General features: G+C 42.7%; 1 protein-coding gene and 1 long non-coding RNA gene across 2 annotated transcripts in view; one reads left to right on the plus strand and one right to left on the minus strand.

Annotated features, from left to right (window-relative positions):
• LOC120865896 overlaps window positions 1-4039 on the minus strand; it is a 19420-nt gene extending 15381 nt beyond the window's left edge. Inside the window, exon 1 of the long non-coding RNA XR_005721547.1 lies at window positions 3882-4039. This is a non-coding gene — a long non-coding RNA (uncharacterized LOC120865896). The remainder of the gene's footprint in view (window positions 1-3881) is intronic.
• A 15842-nt stretch (window positions 4040-19881) lies between these two features.
• DOCK5 (dedicator of cytokinesis 5) overlaps window positions 19882-20987 on the plus strand; it is a 201612-nt gene continuing 200506 nt past the window's right edge. The window contains exon 1 of the mRNA XM_040243303.1: window positions 19882-19965. Coding sequence (XP_040099237.1) covers window positions 19956-19965 — 10 coding nt within the window. The 5' untranslated portion in view covers window positions 19882-19955. The remainder of the gene's footprint in view (window positions 19966-20987) is intronic.

Below are 20987 nucleotides of genomic sequence, written 5' to 3' on the forward strand. Positions count from 1 at the left end.
ATAGAGATAAAATGTAACATGGATATATAGAGATAAAATGTAACATGTAAAATGGAAGACCAGAAAATAAGTTTTCCATTAGCTTTTGAGTGATTTCTATGTTTAAATGCTAGAAAACATGCAAAGTTATGTTTCTGGTTGGAAAAAATGTTACTTTGCTATTAACATAGAGATTGTGCTATAAATTAGCTTCTATTTTATGATCTGTATTTTTTTTTAATGAACATACGTACCTAAAATATTTTAGTGTTTGGGGGATAACTTAAGCATTTTGAATGGGCATGCTACTTTGATTATTTTCTAATGTAGTTGCAAAGAAAATGGAATTCTGGTAAATTTTTTAAGTGTAAAGTGGTTATAATGATATACAATCAAATTTAGATTTTTCATTTGTTCTTAATTCCTAGAAATACTTTTCTAGACACTAAAGGAAGAAATGATATTGAAAGGAAATTTCCATATTTTTGCATTCAGTTGACTCCAATTAGTTGTATTGTGTAAAGAAAATTTTATTTGGTTTTAAAATAAATATATTAAGAAAGTAAACAAGTCAGCTCCTCAGGTTCATAGGCCTGATGGTTGCTTGCTTATTTGGTTCATTCATCCATTCCAGAAATGGTAATTGATCATTTGTTTTTTAATCCTCCTCTGTTTTCATTGTTTACCCTAGGAGTACAATTCAGTAAAGGATGAAATTTATTACAAAGACTACTTAAGTGACCTTTGAAAGTTATTCCAGTTTGCTCATCCCAGCCTGAATCTAATTAGCTATATATAGTCTTAGGTTCTTAGTTTTCTTGTAAGTGGCAAAGACAGTTGGATCTAGAATTTCCATAAAGCTGTCCAGTTTTAAAGGTTTCTAAAATATTTTTAAAGATAAGTTTTTGTGGAACTCATTTGCTTTGACAGTAACTGAAAATGAATATGAATACATAGATTTGAGTCTCAGCTCTGCCACTAACTAACCCAGTTGTAATAAAGTTAACATTTACCCAGGATTTACTATGTACTAGGCACAGATCTAAATGTTTTACCTTTATAATCCATCAGTCCTGATAAGAGCCCTGTGTGTGAATTGCTGTAATTGTACCCATTTTACAGGTGAGAAAATTGGGCACCAAGAGCTTCAATTACCTCCAATAAGAATCAATAAATATACGGACTATCCTGGTGGTATAGTGGTTGAGACTTTACCTACCAGTGCAGAGGGTGTGGGTTGGACCCCTGGTCAGAGAGCTAGGATCCCACATGCCTTGCAGCCAAAAAACTAAAACATAAAATAGAAACCTTATTGTAACAAATTCAATAAAGACTTTAAAAACTGGTCCACATCAAAAATATATAAAAAAAAATGCAGAGCCAGTGTTTGGACACAGGTAGCCTGAATCCAGAGCAGGTATGATTAGCAATGGTGTCATACTGTGAACTCTGTACTCTCTGAGATTGCTTTTTTTTTTTTTTTTTTTGAGGCCCATGTTCAGGCTTCCTTCTTCGCAGGTTTGTATGAGGCTCAAATAAGTAATGCAGAGATTCTTGAAGTGTTGACCTGAACCAGCAGTGTCATTCTTACCTGGGAATGTTCAGATACAAATTCTGGGGCCTCATTCCTAACCTGCTGACTCAGTCTTGAGGTGGGGCCCAGCAGTTTTGTGTTTTAACAAGCCTTCCTGGTGATTCTGATGCAGGCTGAAATTTGTGAATCAATGGAATATTACATGTGGAATTCATTAAAGAATATATGATGCTTGTATAAAAAGAAACTAATAAAACCCTGCAAGAGTCCCCATCTCATGAACTGCAAAGAAAGTTCTCTGTGTATTAGCACTATACCCGTGCTTCTCCCAACAGTCTGACACCCTAGTCTCACCCTGGATGTAAACATATTCTGAAATTAGTGTATTTTATTTTCATAATGTTTCCTATAGTTTTACCACATGTGCATATTTTATAAACCTAATTAATTTAGTTTTCCAAGACTTTGAATTTTATCTAAAGGTACCACCCTGAGTAGGAGAAGGCAATGGCAACCTACTCCAGTACTCTTTCTTGGAAAATCCCATGGAAGGAGGAGCCTGGTAGGCTGCAGTCCATGGGGTCGCTGAGAGTCGGACACGACTACGTGACTTCACTTTCACTTTTCAGTTTCATGCATTGGAGAAGGAAATGGCAATCCACTCCAGTGTTCTTGCCTGGAGAATCCCAGGGACTGGGGAGCCTGGTAGGCTGCCGTCTATGGGGTCGCACAGAGTCGGACATGACTGAAGCTACTTAGCAGCAGCAACCACCCTGAGTATGTTTTGTATTTTTATTAAACATGCTTAACATTTTGTTAGTGGTATGTGTGCACATTTGATGGCTGCATTCTGTGTTTGAGAGAACATAACCTATTTCTGTGGGGTTGCAAAGAATTGGACATGACTGAGCAACTACGAACAAAGCTAGTGGAGGTGATAGAATTCCAGTTGAGCTATTTCAAATCCTGAAAGATGATGCTGTCAAAGTGCTGCACTCAATATCCCAGCAAATTTGGAAAACTCATCAGGACTGGAAAAAGTCAGTTTTCATTCCAATCCCAAAGAAAGGCAATGCCAAAGAATGCTCAGACTGCTGCACAGTTGAACTCATCTCACACGCTAGTAAAGTAATGCTGAAAATTCTCCAGGCCAGGCTTCAGCAATACATGAGCCATGAACTTCCAGATGTTCAAGCTGGTTTTAGAAAAGGCAGAGGAACCAGAGATCAAATTGCCAACATCCTCTGGATCATGGAAAAAGCAAGAGAGTTCCAGAAAAACATCTATTTCTGCTTCATTGACTATGCCAAAGCCTTTGACTGTGTGGATCACAATAAACTGGAAAATTCTGAGAGAGATGGGAATACCAAACCACCTGACCTGCCTCTTGAGAAACCTATATGTAGGTCAGGAAGCAACAGTTAGAACTGGACATGAAACAACAGACTGATTCCAAATAGGAAAAGGAGTACGTCAAGGCTGTATATTGGCACCCTGCTTATTTAACTTCTATGCAGAGTACATCCTGAGAAACGCTGGGCTGGAAGAAGCACAAGCTGGAATCAAGGTTGCTGGGAGAAATCTCAATAACCTCAGATATTTAGATGACACCACCCTTATGGCAGAAAGTGAAGAGGAACTAAAAAGCCCCTTGATGAAAGTGAAAGAGGAGAGTGAAAAAGTTGGCTTAAAGCTCAACATTCAGAGAACGAAGATCATGGCATCTGGTCCCATCACTTCATGGGAAATAGATGGGGAAACAGTGTCAGACTTTATTTTGGGGGGGCTCCCAAATCACTGCAGATGGTGATTGCAGCCATGAAATTAAAAGACGCTTACTCCTTGGAAGGAAAGTTATGACCAACCTAGATAGCATATTCAAAAGCAGAGACATTACTTTGCCAACAAATGTCCGTCTAGTCAAGGCTATGGCTTTTCCAGTGGTCATGTATGGATGTGAGGGGTGGACTGTAAAGAAAGCTGAGTGCCGAAGAATTGATGCTTTTGAACTGTGGTGTTGGAGAAGACTCTTGAGAGTCCCTTGGACTGCAAGGAGATCCAACCAGGCCATTCTGAAGGAGATCAGTCTTGGGTGTTCTTTGGAAGGAATGATGCTAAAGCTGAAACTCCAGTACATTGGCCACCTCATGCGAAGAGTTGACTCACTGGAAAAGACTCTGATGCTGGGAGGGGTTGGGGGCAGGAGGAGAAGGGGACGACAGAGGATGAGATGGCTGGATGGCATCACCGACTCGATGGACGTGAGTCTGAGTGAACTCCGGGAGTTGGTGATGGATAGGAAGGCCTGGCGTGCTGCAATTCGTGGGGTCGCAGAGAGTCAGACACTACTGAGTGACTGAACTGAAACAGCTCCAGAACCATTCAAAACTCAATGTGATCCACCACATTAAGAGGAAAAAAAAAAGATCATCTCTACACATGCAGAAAAGGCATTTGATAAAATCTGATATCCACTGATGATAAACAATGTTAGCAAATTACAAATATCTTCAACCTGATAAGAACCATATGTGATTTACCTATAGCAAACATCGTACTGAATCAAACTGCTTCCCTAATACTGGTAACAAGGCAAAGATATATGCTTCTCCATTCTATATTTTCAAGGTGGTTCTAGCTAGTGCAGTAAGGAGAAAAAAAAAAAAAACCTTACTAATGAGAAAGTATCTCATAAAGCTGTGTTTGTTAGCAAATGACAGGATCACCTATATAGAAAATTTTAAGATCGCTACAAAAATTTCTAGAACTAATGAATGAAGTTAGGGAGGTTTGGGGGTTTCCCAGGTGCTCAGTGGTTAAAGAACCCACATGCAATGCAAGAGACTCGGATTCAATCCCTGGGTTGGGAAAATTCCCTAGAGGAGGATATGGCAACCCATTCCGGTATTCTTGCTTGGAGAATCTCAAGGAGAAGAGGAGCCTGGCAGGCTACATTCCAATTGGTTGCAAAGAGTTGGACACGACTGAAGCCACTGAGCATGCAAGAAGGTTCTAGGATCCAGTTTTGGTCAATATTAAAAAAAAATTGCATTTCTCTATACTACAACAAGCAAGCTGAGATTATTGGGTTATGATGTGAAGTTCACTTCTTCCTATAGATTACAGGTCAGACAATTTTAAAACCACTGTCCCAGAAAAACTCTTGCACAAGTGTACCAGATATATATACATATATATAAGTATGTTCAAAATCTTTCACAGAAACATTTGTGCCAGCAAAAATGGGAATTAACCCAATGTCCATTGAAAGGAAAATGAAGAAATGCATTCACTTCAATTGCTCAGATGTGTCCAACTCTTTGCGACCCTATGGACTGCAGCATGCCATGCTTCCCTGTCCATCACCAACTCCCGGAGTTTACTCAAACTCATGGCTATAGAGTCAGTGATGCCATCGAGCCATCTCGTCTTCTACTGTCCTCTTCTCCTCCTGCCTTCAGTCTTTCCCAGCATCAGTTTCTTTTCCAAGGAGTCAGTTCTTCACATCAGGTGGCCAAAATATTGGAGTTTCAGCTTCAACATCAGTCCTTCCAATGAATAGTCAGGACTGATTTCCTTTAGGATGGACTGGTTGGATCTCCTTGCAGTCCAAGGGACTCTCAAGAGTCTTCTCCAACACTGCAGTTCAAAAGCATCAATTCTTTGGCACTCAGCTTTCTTTATAGTCCAACTCTCACATCCATACGTGACCACTGGAAAAACCACAGCCTTGACTAGATGAACCTTTGTTGGCAAAGTAATGTCTCTACTTTTGGTCATGGCTTTTTTCCCAAGGAGCAAACATCTTTTAATTTTATGGCTGCAGTCACCATCTGCAGTGATTTTGGAGCCCAAAAAATAGTGTCTCACTGTTTCCATTTGTTTCCCTATCTATTTGCCATAAAGAGATGGGACCAGATGCCATGATCTTAGTTTTTTTGAATGCTGAGATTTAAGCCAACTTTTTCACTCTCCTCTTTCACTTTCATTAAGAGGCTCTTTAGTTTTTCTTTGCTTTCTGCCAAAAGGATGATATCATCTGCATATCTGAGGTTATTGATATTTCTCCTGGCAGTCTTGATTCCAGCTTATGCTTCATCCAGCCCAGCATTTAGAAGTTAAATAAGCAAAGTAACAATATACAGCCTTGATGTATTCCTTTCCCAATTTGGAACCAGTCTGTTGTTCCATGTCCAGTTCTAACTGTTGCTTCTTGACCTGCATACAGAGTTCTCAGGAGGTAGGTCAGGTGGTCTGGTATTCCCATCTAATTAAGAATTTCCCACAGTTTGTTGTGATCCACACAGTCAAAGACTTTGGTATAGTCAATAAAGCAGAAGTAAATGATTTTCTGGAACTCTCTTGCTTTTTCAATGATCCAGTGGATGTTGGCAGTTTGATCTCTGGTTCCTCTGCCTTTTCTAAATCCAGTTTGAACATCTGGAAGTTCACCGTTCACATACTTTTGAAGCCTGCCTTGGAGAATTTTGAGCATTACTTTGTTAGCTCTTGAGATTAGTGCAATTGTGCAGTAGTTTGAGCATTCTTTGGCATTGCCTCTTTTAGGGATTGGAATGAAAACTGACCTTTTCCAGTCCTGTGGCCACTGCTGAGTTTTCCAAACTTGCTGGCATATTGAGTGCAGCACTTTCACAGCATCATCTTATAGGATTTGAAATAGCTCAACTGGAATTTTGTCACCATCACTAGCTTTGTTCGTGGTAATGCTTCCTAAGGCCCACTTGACTTTGCATTCCAAGATGTCTGGCTCTAGGTGAATGATCATACCATCGTGGTTATCTGGGTCATGAAGATATTTTGTGTACAGTTTTTCTGTGTATTTTTGCCACCTCTTCTTAATATTGTCTTGTTTTTTTTTTTTTTAAGAGACGTCTTATTTAGTTTCCAAACACTTTGCGTGTGTGCTAAGTTGCTTCAGTCGTGTCTGACTCTTTGCAACAGTTATGTACTGTATCCCACCAGGCTTCTCTTAACCTTGGGATTCTGCAGGCAAAATTACTAGAGTGGGTTGCCCTGCCCTCCCCCAGGAGATCTTCCTGACCCAGGGATCAAACTTGTGTCTCTTATGTCTCCTGCATTGGCAGGTGGGTTCTTTACCACTAGCTCTACTTGAGAAGCCCAGTATCTTGGAGTTTTCGAAATGTCTTTGTTACTGAGTTTTAATTTAATTCCATTGTCGTCAAAGAACATGCTTTGTTACGATTTGACTCCTTTTCAGTTAACTGGGGTTTGTTCTGTTATCTGCTTTACATCATTGCTAGGTCTTTTCCTCTGGTTCGTTTTTCTCCTAATGATAAGTAAGTTTCTCCCTCGCATGCCTGGTAATCTTGAACTAGATGTCAAACATTGTAAGTTTTATCTTGCTGAGAGTTGAAGCCTTGTTGTGGGATGGAGTTATGAGGAAATGTTTATTCTGTCTAGATCTGCAGTTCGTCTTTATCAGGTGAGACCAGCACAGGCAAAATGGTCCTTCTGAGGACCAAGGCGGTTACTTTTCTGAGTACTCAAGCCAATGGCCTTGTTATCCCAACATTTCTCAGCTCTGGTTGTGGAGAACGGAAACTTCCCAGCCCTCTGTGAGGCTTGGGAATTATTCCTCCTGCTCTTTTCCAGTATTTCTTTTCCTTGCCCTCGGGAATTTTCTTCACATGCTGATTAGTAAGCAACTAAGCTAACAGGGAAATTGCTGCAGCCCTCACCTCTTGGATTCTCTGCCTTGCACTTTCTTCCCACCTTGACCTCCCTGACTTCTCAGCCTTCTCCTCACATCTCAAGGTGACTGCTGTGCTGTTTGGATTTCTCCTCCCTGAACTTCTGCCTGGAGATGCAAGTGTACATTTCCTTTATCTCCTCATCTGTAAGAGCACCATTCTCCTGCATTGCATTGCTGTTCAGGGTCTGAAAACCACTGTATCATATTTTTTCAGTGTTTTTAATTGGAGTATAACTGCTTTACGAAGTTGTGTTAGTTTCTGCTGTACTATGAAGTGAGTCTGGAGAAGGAAGTGGCAACCCACTCCAGTGTTCTTGCCTAGAGAATCCCATGGACAGAGGAGCCTGGCGGGCTCAGACCATGGGATCGCAAGAGTTGAACATGACTTAGCAACTAAACCATCATGAAGTGAGTCAGTCATATATATACATATGTCCCCTCCATCTTGAACATCCCTCCCAACCCCCATCCCACCCTTCTAGGTCATCTCAGTGTACCAGGCTGAGCTCCCTGTGCTAAATAGCAGGTTCCCACCTGCCTATTTTAGATACAACAGTGTATATATATCAGTGCTACTTTCCGATTCATCCCACCCTCCCCTTCCCCCTTTTTGTTATTTTATACGTTTAAGACAGGATAGTAGCATCTGATTCCTGATGTGTTCTCTGGTCTGCTTTGGCCACAAGTTGAAATGAGTATGTATTTTTCAAGAGACAAAAGTATTCTAAACACATACTGAATTGCCAATTCAAGTAGATTAGTCCAAAGTTATGTATCTTTTTTTATTTCATACTTGTCTTTCTGTGATGCTGAAAAATCTTGGTTCCAAAAACATTCCAACAGTTACGCATTTTATGTTTCTTATTCATGGGGCTTCCCTGGTGCTTCAGTCGGTAAAGAATCCACCTGCAATGCAGGAGACCTGGGTTTGATCTCTGGGTCAGAAAGATACCTTGAAGAAGGAAATGGCAACCACTCCAGTATTCTTGCCTGGAAAATCCCATGAACAGAGGAGCCTGGCGGGCTACAGTCCGTGGGGTTGCAAGAGTAGGAAACATCAGAGTGACTAAACCACCACCACATTTTACTCTTAAAACAACTCTAGTTCAGTTCAGTCACTCGGTCATGTCCTACTCTTCATGACCCCATGGACCACAGCACGCCAGGCCTCCCTGTCCATCACCAACTCCTGGAGTTTACTCAAACTCATGTCCATTGAGTCGGTGATGCCATCCAACCATCTCATCCTCTGTTGTCCCCGTCTCCTCCTGCCCTCAGTCTTTCCCAGCATCAGGGTCTTTTCCAGTGTGTTGGCTCTTCACATCAGGTAGCCAAAGTATTGGAGCTTCAACTTCAACATCAGTCCTTCCAATGAATATTCAGGGTTGCTTTCCTTTAGGATTGACTGGTTTGATCTCCTTGCAGTCCAAGTGTTCTGAGACCCTCTTGAAAGTGGGATATAGGGTAAAGTAGACTGACTGAGCTCGTCTTGGAACAGGCCCTGCCGAGACATAAGCCTGGGACCAAAGCTGCTGCTGTTATAGTCGCATGTTTAGGTTGATGGTTTAAATTAATGGGTTTTCCAGCCTGATTGGGGATCGTGCATTTCCCCAATGAATTGTGTTTTGTCTCACATTCATGTACACATGGAGAAAATAGTTACCAACGTTTTTGACTGTAGTGTCAAGGTGCTTGTTCTAAATTCCACAATAATTGGTGGCATTTATCTTAGCTTCTGTATTCCTCAGTTATGATTTCTGTCTGAAAGATAGATGTCACAGCTCAGCCCAGTCTTAGATATGACCATTTTTTTTATCTTCTGTCTCATTTCTATTTTATTTTTTTTAATTTTGTGCTTCCCTGGTAGCTCAGCTGGTAAAGAATTCACCTGCAATGCAGGAGACCCTGGTTCAATTCCTGGGTCAGGAAGATTCCCCTGGAGAAAGGATAGGCTACCTACTCCAGTATTCTTGGGCTTCCCTAGTAGCTTAGACAGTAATGAATTTGCCTGCAATGCAAGAGACCTGGGTTCGATCCCTGGGCCCAATCTTAGATCTGACCATTTTTTATCTTCAATCTGTCTCATTTCTATTTTATTTTTTAAATTAATTTTTATTGGAGTATAGTTGCTTTACAATGTTGTGTTAGTTACTACTGTACAGCAAAGTGAATCTGCTGTACGTATACATATGCGTGTGTGCTAAGTTGTGTCTGACTGTTTGCGATCCCATGGGGGTCTGTAGCCTGACAGGCTTCTCTGTCCATGGAGTTTTCCAGGTAAGAATGCTGGAGTGGTTTGCCATTTCCTACTCCATATATTCCCTCTGTTTTGGACTTCCTTCCCATTCAGGTTACCATAGGGCATTAAGTAGAGTTCCCTGTGTTATACAGTATTTTCTCATTAGTTCTCTATTTTATACACAGTATCAATAGTATGTAAGTGCCAATCCCAGTCTCACAATTCCTCCAACCTCCACCACTTTCTTCTGTGTAGTCATACATTTGTCCTCTTCATTTGTGTCTCTATTTCTTCTTTGCAAAGAAGTTCATCTGTACCATTTTTGTGTGTGTTTTTGGACTACCCTCATAGCTCAGTTGGTAAAGAATCTGCCTACAGTGCAGGAGACCCAGGTTTGATCCTGGGTCTGGAAGATCCTCTGGAGAAGGGATAGACTACCCATGCCAGTATTCTTGGGCTTCCCTTGTGGCTTAGCTGGTAAAGAATCTGCCTGCAATGTGGGAGAACTGGGTTTGATCTCTGGGTTGGGAAGATCTCCTGGAGAAGGAAAAGGCTACCCACTCTAGTATTCTGGCCCGGAGAATTCCATGGACTCTATAGTCCATGGGGTCCGAGAGTCAGACATGACTGACTTTCCCTTGCTCTTTTTTACTTTCATCTTTGTTTAAGAATAATGTATACCTAGAAGAACCTGAGGACCGCACAGAAGCATGGCCGAGAGGAGCTACCCCTTGCCCAAGGTCAGGGGCAGCAGCCGAGAGGAGCTACACCACATCTGAGTACATCATGAGAAACGCTGGGCTGGAAGAAGCACAAGCTGGAATCAAGATTGCCGGGAGAAATATCAGTCACCTCAGATATGCAGATGACACCACTCTTATGGCAGAAAGTGAAGAGGAACTAAAAAGCCTCTTGATGAAAGTGAAAGAGGAGATTGAAAAAGTTGGCTTAAAGTTCAACATTCAGAAAACGAAGATCATGGCATCTGGTCCCATCACTTCATGGCAAATAGATGGGGAAGCTATGGAAACAGTGGCAGACTTAATTTTTTGGGTCTCCAAAATCACTGCAGATGGTGGTTGCAGCCATGAAATTAAAAGACATTTACTCCTTGGAAGGAAACTTATGACCAACCTAGATAGCATATAGAAAAGCAGAGATATTACTTTGCCAACAAAGGTCTGTCTAGTCAAGGCTGTGTTTTTTCCAGTGGTCATGTATGGATGTGAGAGTTGGACTATAAAGAAAGCTGAGCGCCGAAGAATTGATGCTTTTGAACTGTGATGTTGGAGAAGAGTCTTGAGAGTCCCTTGGACTGCAAGGAGATCCAACCAGTCCATTCTAAAGGAAATCAGTCCTGGGTGTTCTTTGGAAGGACTGATGCCAAAGCTGAAACTCCAATACTTTGGCCACCTCATGCGAAGAGTTGCCTCATTGGAAAAAACTGATGCTGGGAGGGATTGGGGGCAGGAGGAGAAGGGGATGACAGAGGATGAGATGGCTGGATGGCATCACCGACTTGATGGACATTAGTTTGAGTGAACTCCAGGAGTTGGTTATGGACAGGGAGGCCTGGCGTGCTGTGATTCATGGGGTCGCGAAGAGTCGGACATGACTGAGCAACTGAACTGAACCAAGAAGAACCTGATGATAATGCCTTATCCGATTAAGGAAAGATGTTCTGGGCTTGTTAATGTTAATTTTTTTTTTTTACTTCCTCATTACAATCCTTCCTTAGTTGCACTCTGGTTGTTGTTTTTTTTTGTCTAACTTTTTTCCATCAAGAAAGGTCAGCTGAAAAGAATAGCAGCTAGTAGAAGTATAAGCGTGGTGACAATAGAATGTGTACCTTTAGTGTTACTCCCAGGTAGAGAGGCCACGTGAGGCCACGATTGAGGCATCCTTGGTGTTGTCAGTAACACCCTGAGTCCTCAGTTGAATCACTGCAGAAATGCTTGGAAAGGGCAGCAAGAAGATGGTTAAAATACCAAGCTATTCCCAGACTCTTGCTATTTCTTAGGCGAGCTTTGTACTTTTGTTGTTGTGCAGCTGCTAAGTCATGTCTGACTCTTTGTGACCTTATGAACTGCAGCTTCCCTGTCCTTCATCATCTCCTGGAGTTTGTTCATCTCCATTGACTTGGTGAGGTCATCCAACCATCTCATTCTCTGCCACCTCTTCTCCTTTTGCCTTCAATCTTTCCCAATGAGTTGGCTCTTCACATCAAGTGGCCAAAGTGTTAGAGCTTCAACATCAGTCTCTCAATGAATATTCAGGGTTGATTTCCTTTAGAATGGACTGGTTGGATCTCCTTGCAGTCCAAGGGACTCTGAAGAGTCATCACAATTCAAAAGCATCAATGCTTTGGTGCTCAGCCTTCTTTATGGTCCGACTCTGACACATCTGTACGTGATTACTGGAGAAACTATAGCTTTGACTATATGGACCTTTGTTGGGAAAATGATGTCTCTGCTTTTTAATGTACTGTCTGGGTTTGTCATAGCTTTCCATCCAAGGAGCAAGCTTTGTATTTAGCTGCCTGAAATAAAATGGGTTTACTGTCCTTAAGGACACTTGCCTTTTATTGTCTTAACTTTACCTGGGAGAACTGCTGAGGGTAGCTTGTTCTAGTACCTCTACAGTTATTCCTGATTTCCCAGTTCTCACTGAACGACTTCCACTGTCCTATTGGTGAGGGTGGTTGTGTCCATCTTTGAGGTTATGGCTGCCACCGTGCCCCAAGTAGGAAGCCAGACAAGGCCAGAAAGGGGAAAGGAGCAGGTGACTGCTGTGCCTGCCCGCACTTGTTATCTTCCTCCAGGTTCTGCTGCATTCTCCTCTTTGGAACAATATACTGGTACATCGATTTCTTACTTAGAGAAGCTGTGGGGTAAAGCTCCCAGTGTTTGTAGAACAAAGACTTTCTATTTTACAATTTTGAATTGCCTTGTTTTAGCTTTCCTCCTTTATGTTTGTTGTTGTGCAGTTGCTTAGTCATGTCCAACTCTTTGCAACCCCATGGACTGCAGCACACCAGGCTTGCCTGTCCTTCACCATCTCCCAGAGTTTGCTGAAACTCATGTCCATTGAATTAATGATGCCAACCAACCATCTCATCCTCTGTTGCCCCCTTCTCGTGCCCTCAGTCTTTCCCAGCATCAGGGTCTTTTCCAGTGAGTTGGCTCTTTGTATCAGGTGGCCAAAGTATTGGAGCTTCAGCATCGGTCCTTCCAATGAATATTCAGGACTGATTTCCTTTATGATTGACTGGTTTTATCTCCTTGCAGTTCAGGGGACTCTTGAATCTTCTCCAGCACCACAGTTTGAAAGCATCAATTCTTCAACCTTTTTAGTCTTTTTTTTCTTTTGGCCATTCTGTGTGGCTTATAGGATCTTAGTTCCCAGACCAGGAGTTGAACGCATACCCCTTGCAATGGAAGGGCAGAGTGTTCAATACTGGGCCAGCAGGAAAGTCCATACATAGTCTATCATTCTAACAGCTAAAAGTAGGCAGATCAAGATGAAAATGATAATGATGAAGTTTGATCATCTTGTTAATATTCTGGAGCAGCAGACAGCTCAGATTGGGAGCTTGTTCTGTGTTTGTTGGCTCACTCTTTCACACACACTCTACCAAACAATATAATAGACCATGTCAGGTTTTAGTTATTCTTTGGGGGTTGTAATTTGAGGATGCATGAAAGAACCTAATTTATCAAAAAGATTAAATACTGGTAATCCATCAACTTTTCGTTGTCAGAATCAGTCCTCATATTGGCACCTATCAGCCTATTCTATTGGTTTTTTGTTGCATAATCCTAAAATCAGTCAATCCTAAAGGAAATCAACCCTGAATATTCACTGGATGGACTGATGCTGAAGCTCTAATACTTTGGCCCCCTGATGCGAAGAGCTGACTCGTTGGAAAAGACCCTGATGCTGGGGAAGATTGAAGGCAGGCGGAGAAGGGGAGGCGAGAGGACGAGATAGTTGAATGGCATCACTGACTCAGTAGACGTGGGTTTGAGCAAACTCCAGGAGAGAGTGAAGGACAGGGAAGCCTGGCGTGCTGCAGTCTATGGGGTCACAAAGAGTCATACATGACTCAGCAGCTGAACAACAGCAGCAATCCTAAGACCTCAAATTTCTTCTCTTTTTCTCTGTCTCTCAAAAGTCTGGTTCAAAAGAAAAGGCCAGGCCAAATCAAAGATGTGGTAAAATGCAAACTGTTTTACATTTGTAGACATACCATCTTGTCTAGTTGGCTCTACAAAATTATACTTTAGCGACATAAACAGTAAGCTGCTTAGGGCAGAATTCCAGGAGCTCGTCTTTCACAGCAGCTAGCAAGTCAGTTCATACACAGCAACTCACAGTTCTTGTTTAATTTCCTCAGACAAAACAAGAGATTGTGGTGGTGCCTGCTGATTCGAAAGGACACAAATTGTTTCTCTTGCCTCTTATCGTAACCTCGTGAATCAGGGGGCTTGCAGCCACAGGGACTCTTAGTGTCATTTGGTCCAATGCCTAGTTTACAGATGGGAAACTGAGGCCCTAGACGAACCAGGACGTGCTTGTGTCACTGGTAGAACTGAGTCTGTTTGGTTCAGTCCAGAAGGTTTCCTTTATTTCTCCTTTCTCTGTCTTCCTCTGTAGCATTTATTCACGTTCCAGGGAGAAAACACACTCCACTGAGAGTGCGTTAGTTGTATGCCTGAAATAGCATCCGGCGAACAGACAACAGGATCGCCAATCACTGGTTCGTATGGTAAAGCTTGTTTTAGGAAGTTGGAGTCTTAATGGATGAGAGAATAAAGTTTTTGGCTGTGCAAAAGCCAAAGACCAAAGAATTTTGGTCTTTGTTGCTGCTTGGGCTTTCCTCTACTTGTGGTGAGCAGGCTACTCTCTAGTTACAGTGCATGGGCTTCTCATTGCAGTGGCTTCTCCTGTGGAGCATGGGCTGTAGGGAACATGGGTTCAGTAGTTGCAGCTCCCAGGCTCTAGAGCACACGCTCAGTAGTTGTGGCACACAGGCTTAGTTGCTCCATAGCATGTGAGATCTTCCCGGATTAGAGATCGAACCTGTCTTCTGCATTGGCAGGCTGATTTTTTTTTTTTTTTCCTTTTTACTACTGAGCCACCAGGGAAGCCCCTAGTGAGAGAATTCTAAGAGTTGGATACACTGAGTGATTGAGCACGCACACACATAAGGCAGACAACATACTGAGAATCTGTCAGGCTCTTTTCTTTGCTCATAGGCTCTTCAAGGGCATCTCTTTGCCATCATGGACCAGTCTGGTAAAACGGGATGAACAGGTCCTTGTTGGGCTGTACTAGTAACAGCTTTCCTGCTCATAAAGCTGGGTTCCTCGGAGCAAGGTGCTGACCCTTTGCGTCTCTGTTTCCTCATTAAATAATATGGTAATTGGCAGCCACTCCATACAATGACTGCATTCCATATGGAAGTGAAACCATAAACTGCAACGGAAATGAAGTGTATTAAAGAGGGTGCGGGAAGGGCATGGTTCAAAAGTGCGGACTTGGCATGAATAGAGGTCATTGTAAGTGACTGGAAATCTTGTTAGTACTTTAGTCGGAAGACATGAAACAGACAGCACCCAGCAGAAGGCATTGTTGAAGGGTGTTTCCCAAGTGAAGCTCTTCGAAGGCTTATGTTGGAAAGATAGATTTTCTTGTATAATTTGCAAATAAAAAACATGAGAGAGTGATTGGATACTCCTTTCTTGAGTGGTGGGAGACCATAACTGCTGCTTCTGGGGGAAGCAGGGAAATGATCTGGAAGTTTGGGGAAGAAGTGGTGAATAACTGAATTTTGATGGATGGGTCTCATAAAAAGCCACTCTTGTGCCTTGAGCACTTTGTTTGGGCCTCATCCAGTGCTTTGGAAAGTGAAAGACAAAATAATGTGTAACCAGGTACCCATTCATGAGGGGTTTACCTTCTGCTTTGTGGCAGATTTGATAACACAAGATTATCTGTGATTAAAAATGCAAACTGTGTTGGAAAGAAAACTTGTGGGATGATGGAGAATAATGAGATCCTTGCAGGGTGATTGTTGTTGCTGTTTAGTTGCTAAGTCATGTCTGATTCTTTGTGACCCCATGGACTGTAGCTCACCAGACTCCTCTGTCCTTGGGGTATTCTAGGCAAGAATACTGTAGAGTGTTGCCATTTCATTCTCCAAGGGATCTTCCCGACCCAGGGATTGAACCTGTGTCTCCTGCTGGGAAGGCAGGTTCTTTACCACTGTCACTCATCATTTGTGGAATTGCATTGTGAATGTGAGCTTTGCAGTGTGAGGAAGAAAAAGACAGACTGTTGCCCCAGACAGAGGTAAACTGTGAGTTGAGCACAGAATTGAGGAGAGATTATGAGTCTCAACTGAAGCAGAGGGTCAATTTGGCAGATGATGAACAGCAGTGGATAATTGAGGCCAGGATAATTTGGGGAGCACTTTGATTGTCAGGCTTAGGAATCTAGGATTTAAGGTGACGCCTTGATAAAGAATCCTCCTGCCAATTCAGGAGACTTAAGAGAGGTGCATTCAATCCCTGGGTCAGGAACTTCCCCTGGAGAAGGAAATGGCAACCCACTCAAGTATTCCTGCCTGGAAAACTCCATAGACGAACCTGGCAGGCTACATTCCATAGGGTCCCAAAGAGCTGGACACAGCTGAGTGAGTAAATAACAACAGTAGGCTGTGGTGTGTGTGCGCGCGTCCCTGTGTTTGCGGCAGTCCTTGGTACGTGTTTGTAGCTTGGGGCTCCAGTTCCAGGTGCAGCCGTGGGGCACCTCTGCTTGCTTTCCTGGTGACTAAGAACAAGGAAGACGTGAAGCTGGGGGATTTCACAACACACTGTGACACAGCAGCCTCTCCACTTCCTGATTCCACCCGCTGGCGGGGCCAGTGGAAGGACCCAGTTCGGTGGGAGGCAGTGCATGGGGGCCCAGGGAAGTTAGGGATGAAGACCTACGTTTTCTATGGAGAACCAGCGGTATACTTAGTCGGCAAAACATTTGAATCAAGTAGCAGTAAGATGGAGGAAGTGAATTTCAGTGGAACAGGAGCTGTGGCCTTGTGGCCCTTGAAAGCGTCTAGAAACCGGGAACTAACTCCTTCTGCTGAATTCCGTACAGTTTCTCCCAGCCCACTTCATCAGCCTGCCCTTGTTCTGAATTCATAATACAGTCTAAAACCTCAATAGTCGATCATTTCCAACACACCTCTAGGAGTCTGTGCCAAGGCTATAGAAGAACACATCTTTGATTGATTCGCTTAAAAAAGAGAGGCTGCTTGGACATGTATACACTACTACATTTTAAATGGATAGGCAACAGGGACCTCCTGTACAGCACAGGGAACTCTGCTCCATGTCATGTGGCAGCCTGGCTGGGAGGGGAGTCTCAGGGAGAATGGATATATGTATCTGTATATGTATGGCTGAATCCCTTTGCTGTCCACCTGAAACTATCACAACATTGTTAGCGGCTATATGCCAATACAAAATACAATGTTTACATTTTTTTCTTTTAAAGAGGCCACTTGAAAATGTGGGTCTGGTAGTTTGCTCCTTCCTTTCCGAGATAGACTGTGATGGAAGCCAGAGCCTACAGTCAATCTGCTGAACCAGGTGGATAGCCGGCTCAGGAAAAGAGCAGTAGGCAATGGCTACTGCTCACGACTGGCAATGGATTCTTCCCTTTTTAATGACCCTTGTGGGATCTGGCAAATGGATTGAGTGACCAGCCTCATGTTCATCAGAGCTGCAGAGGTGGGGAATCTCATGGGCTCCTTGGATCCTCAGGTGCATGGATAGAACCCAGTCTCTAAGGTGGTTCTTTCTCCCTGAAGGGAAGCAGCTCACTTATTATGAGAGAGGGCAAGAAATACATTTGCTTTAAAAAAAAAAAAAAAAGGTTTACTGAAGTCTAACACACTGTAAAATCCACCCATTTTAGGCAGATAGTTCATTGATGTTGAGTAGACATGCAGAGTTTGGAGACCATCAGCACCACCAAATCCCATTTTAGGTTGTTTCTGTCTCTCCCTAAAGCTCCCTGTGCTTGTTGTGCTCAGTCACCATTCACACCCTCAACCCCAGGGAACAATGAAATGCCCTATGCCATTGACAGCCATTGGCTTCTTCTGGATACTGCAGATAAATGGAAGCCTAATATATTTTGTGCATATGACTTTTGTTTCGCATAATGTCTCTGAAGGTCATCTGAGTTGCAGTGTGTTCATAGTTCATTCCTTATTTATTTATTTTTAAAAATTTATTTATTTGAATTGGAGGCTAATTACTTTACAGTATTGTAGTGCTTTTGCTGTACATTGAATGCACCAGCCATAGTTCAATCCTTTTTTAAAAATATTTATTTCTATTTATTTATTTGGCTGCACTGAGTCTTGGTTGTGGCATGCAGGATCATTGACTGTGGCCTGTGGGATCTAATTCCCCTACCAGGGGTCACACTCGGGCCCCCTGCACTGGGAGTCTGAAGTCTTAGTGGATCACCAGGAAGGTCGCTTTTATTCTTTTTTCTTGCTGAGTGATTTCATTGTGTGGACAGGACGTATTTTACATATCCATTAATTCTTCAGTGAATGAGTTGTTTCCAGTGTTTGGCTGTTACAAATAACGCTGCTCTGTTGGCTTCTTGTCAGTGTTCTTACAAGGTCCAGTGACCACAAGCTTGGTGACTTGAACAACAGGATTTTCTTCCCTCACAGATCTGAAGGCCAGACATCGACAATCAAGGTGTTGGCCGCCTGTGCTCCTTCTAGAGGCTCTCGGGAAATTCTGTTCCTTGTCCTTTCTAGCTTCCAGTGGTGGTGCCAGTCCTTGACTTGAGGTCACGTTACTTCACCCTGTGCCTCCAACCTCATGTTGTCTTCTCTTCTGTAAATCTCTTAAAACTCCCTCTGTCTCTCTCTTATCTGGATACATAGGATTGTGTTTAGGTCACATCCTGAATTTCCAGAATAACCTGTCTTATCTTTATCTTACGTTTTTTGCTACCCATGGAAACACTCGCACATTTCAAAATCTGATGTGTGTATCTTTGGGGGGCTATTTTTCTGCCTACCACAGTGACTTTGAATATTCACATGAAGTTGTATTGACATATTTCCCTTTCTCTTTGTAAATAACTAGGAGTGGAATTGCTGGGTTGCATGTTTAACTCTTTAAGAAACTGTCAAACTGGGAGGTTATATCATTTTACATTCCTACTGGTAATGCATAAGGGTTCCAGTTTTTCCACATTCCTGCCAAGTCTGCCTTTTAAAAGTTACAGCCATTCTAGTGGGTGTGAAATTGCAGCTCCTTCTGGTTTTAATTTGCATTTTCCTGATGACTAATGGTTGTTGGACATCTTTTCTTGCTCTGATTATTCATCATATATAATCTGTGGTAAAATGTCTCTTCAGAACTCTTACCCATCTTAAAATTGGATTGTCACCTTCTTTTGGAGGTATAAGAGTTAGTCTGCTGTTTTTCACAATCTGGTCCAGTCGTGAGTGCTGTGCTGATGGAGGTCACCTTGATGAGAAAGTGCTAAGGTGCCCCATTTGCACAGGATGCCTAGAACTGGGTGCAAGGAAGCCACTGGGGTTTAGTTTATTACTGGGCGAGGGGATTGATGGGACTCACAGTTGGCTGCCAATTACTGTCAGGGAAGCCAGGAAATGGCTCGCCCTGTGGCCAAGAGATCAGAAGCTCAGTGGTATTGTAGGCTGATAACTCTTACATTACCATTTTAATTAAGGAGTTGTGTCTGTAATGATACTCTTGCTCTCACTTCCCATACTATACTATTAAAAATTCCTGGTATAGGTACCACATCTGAGTGTCTCAACACTCTGTCTCCAGTCTCTAGCACAATATGTAGAACATATCAGGCAACCAACCAAAATTTGTTGGATGGAGGAATGACTAAAATGCCAGCAGTGGGAATCCAGGAGGATGCTCTCTGCTATTCAGAGGGGGATTCACCTGAAATGATTAAAGAGGTGGTTTTTTGTTGGCGAATTGGTTCAATAACTAAAGTATGTGCTCTTTTTTTAAGTTGCTTATTTTATTTTTAATTTTGGCTGCGCTGGGTCTTCATTGTGGCACATGGCAGCGTCTCTTGTTGCAAAGCACAGGCTCTAGAGTGAGAGGGATCAGCAGTTGTGCACGGGCTCGGTTGTCCTGTAGCGTGTGTGGGATCTTAGATCCCTGACCAAGGATTGCACCCCTGTCCCCTGCATTGGAAGGCGGATTCTTAACCACTGGACCCTCAGGGAAGTTTCCTGGGTGTGCTCTTTGGTGACTTGTATTTTAAGTGCCACCGATGCCATCATTTCTGTCTTCTGTTTCTCCTTTCCAGCGATCTATAACTACAACGCCTCTCAAGATGTGGAGCTGTCCTTGCAGGTTGGAGACACGGTTCACATCCTGGAGATGTACGAGGGTAAGTCTGGATGGCCTTCTGCCAGATGGGTGGGGAGGCCCGAGCAGTGTGAGTTACTTACTCATAAGGCTCTTGGAGCAAACATCAACACAGTTTACTTCCTGAAGCGATGCTAGTAAAAATCTAGGAAGCACTAGGATATTCAGTTTTGTACCAGGGTTGTTTCAAAACAGCCAGCTGAGTGCACGAGCACAGACGTGCCCAGACACCAGAATCAAAATGTGTGACTCTTCATTCTGTAAAGTTAGAATGCTCTTGTGTATATGCCATCCTAGTTAATTCTGATGACAGTCCTCTAAGGGTGACAAGGCAGTGTTTATTCTTTCTAATTAAGAAAAAAATATATATGACTGACTTTGAAAACTATAGAACTCTTTTTAAAATGATTTTGTTTATTTTTGCCTGTGCTGCGTCTTTGTTGCTTTGCTTTCTCTAGTTGGGCGAACAGGGGCTACTGCTCTTTGTTGCAATGCTCAGACTTCTTGCGGTGTCTTCTCTTGTTGGGGAGCACAGGCTCTAGGTGCGTGTGCTTCCAGTCACAGCACACAGGCTCAGTAGTTGTGGCACATGGGCTTTATTGCTCCATAGCATGTGGAATCTTACTGGACCAGGGTTCTAACCCCTGTCGTCTGCATTGGCAGGCAGATTCTTATTCTCTACGCCACCAGGGAAGTCAAAAACTATAGAACTCTTAAAAATTACACGAATACCCCACACTCACTTTTTTAAACATAGGAAACATAATGCTCGCTTTTATAGTTGAGAAAACTGATATTCAGAGAAAATAATGTACCTTGTGTCATACAACTAGTGACAGAGCCAAGTGAAATGAGACACTGTTGATTCCTGGTGGCTTCTCATGAAGCAAGACCCTAATATGTGAAAGATGGTGTCTTTTCATAGGTACTGTGAATAAATAGGGAGAGCATATAATTCAGCTGGGCTTCTCAGGTGGCACTAGTGGCAAAGAGCCTGCCTGCCAGTGCAGGAGACTCAAGAGACACAGGTTCTATCCCTGGGTT

Source organism: Oryx dammah, unplaced genomic scaffold, assembly GCF_014754425.2.
Source record: "Oryx dammah isolate SB20612 unplaced genomic scaffold, SCBI_Odam_1.1 HiC_scaffold_1, whole genome shotgun sequence".
Taxonomy (NCBI): Eukaryota; Metazoa; Chordata; class Mammalia; order Artiodactyla; family Bovidae; genus Oryx; species Oryx dammah.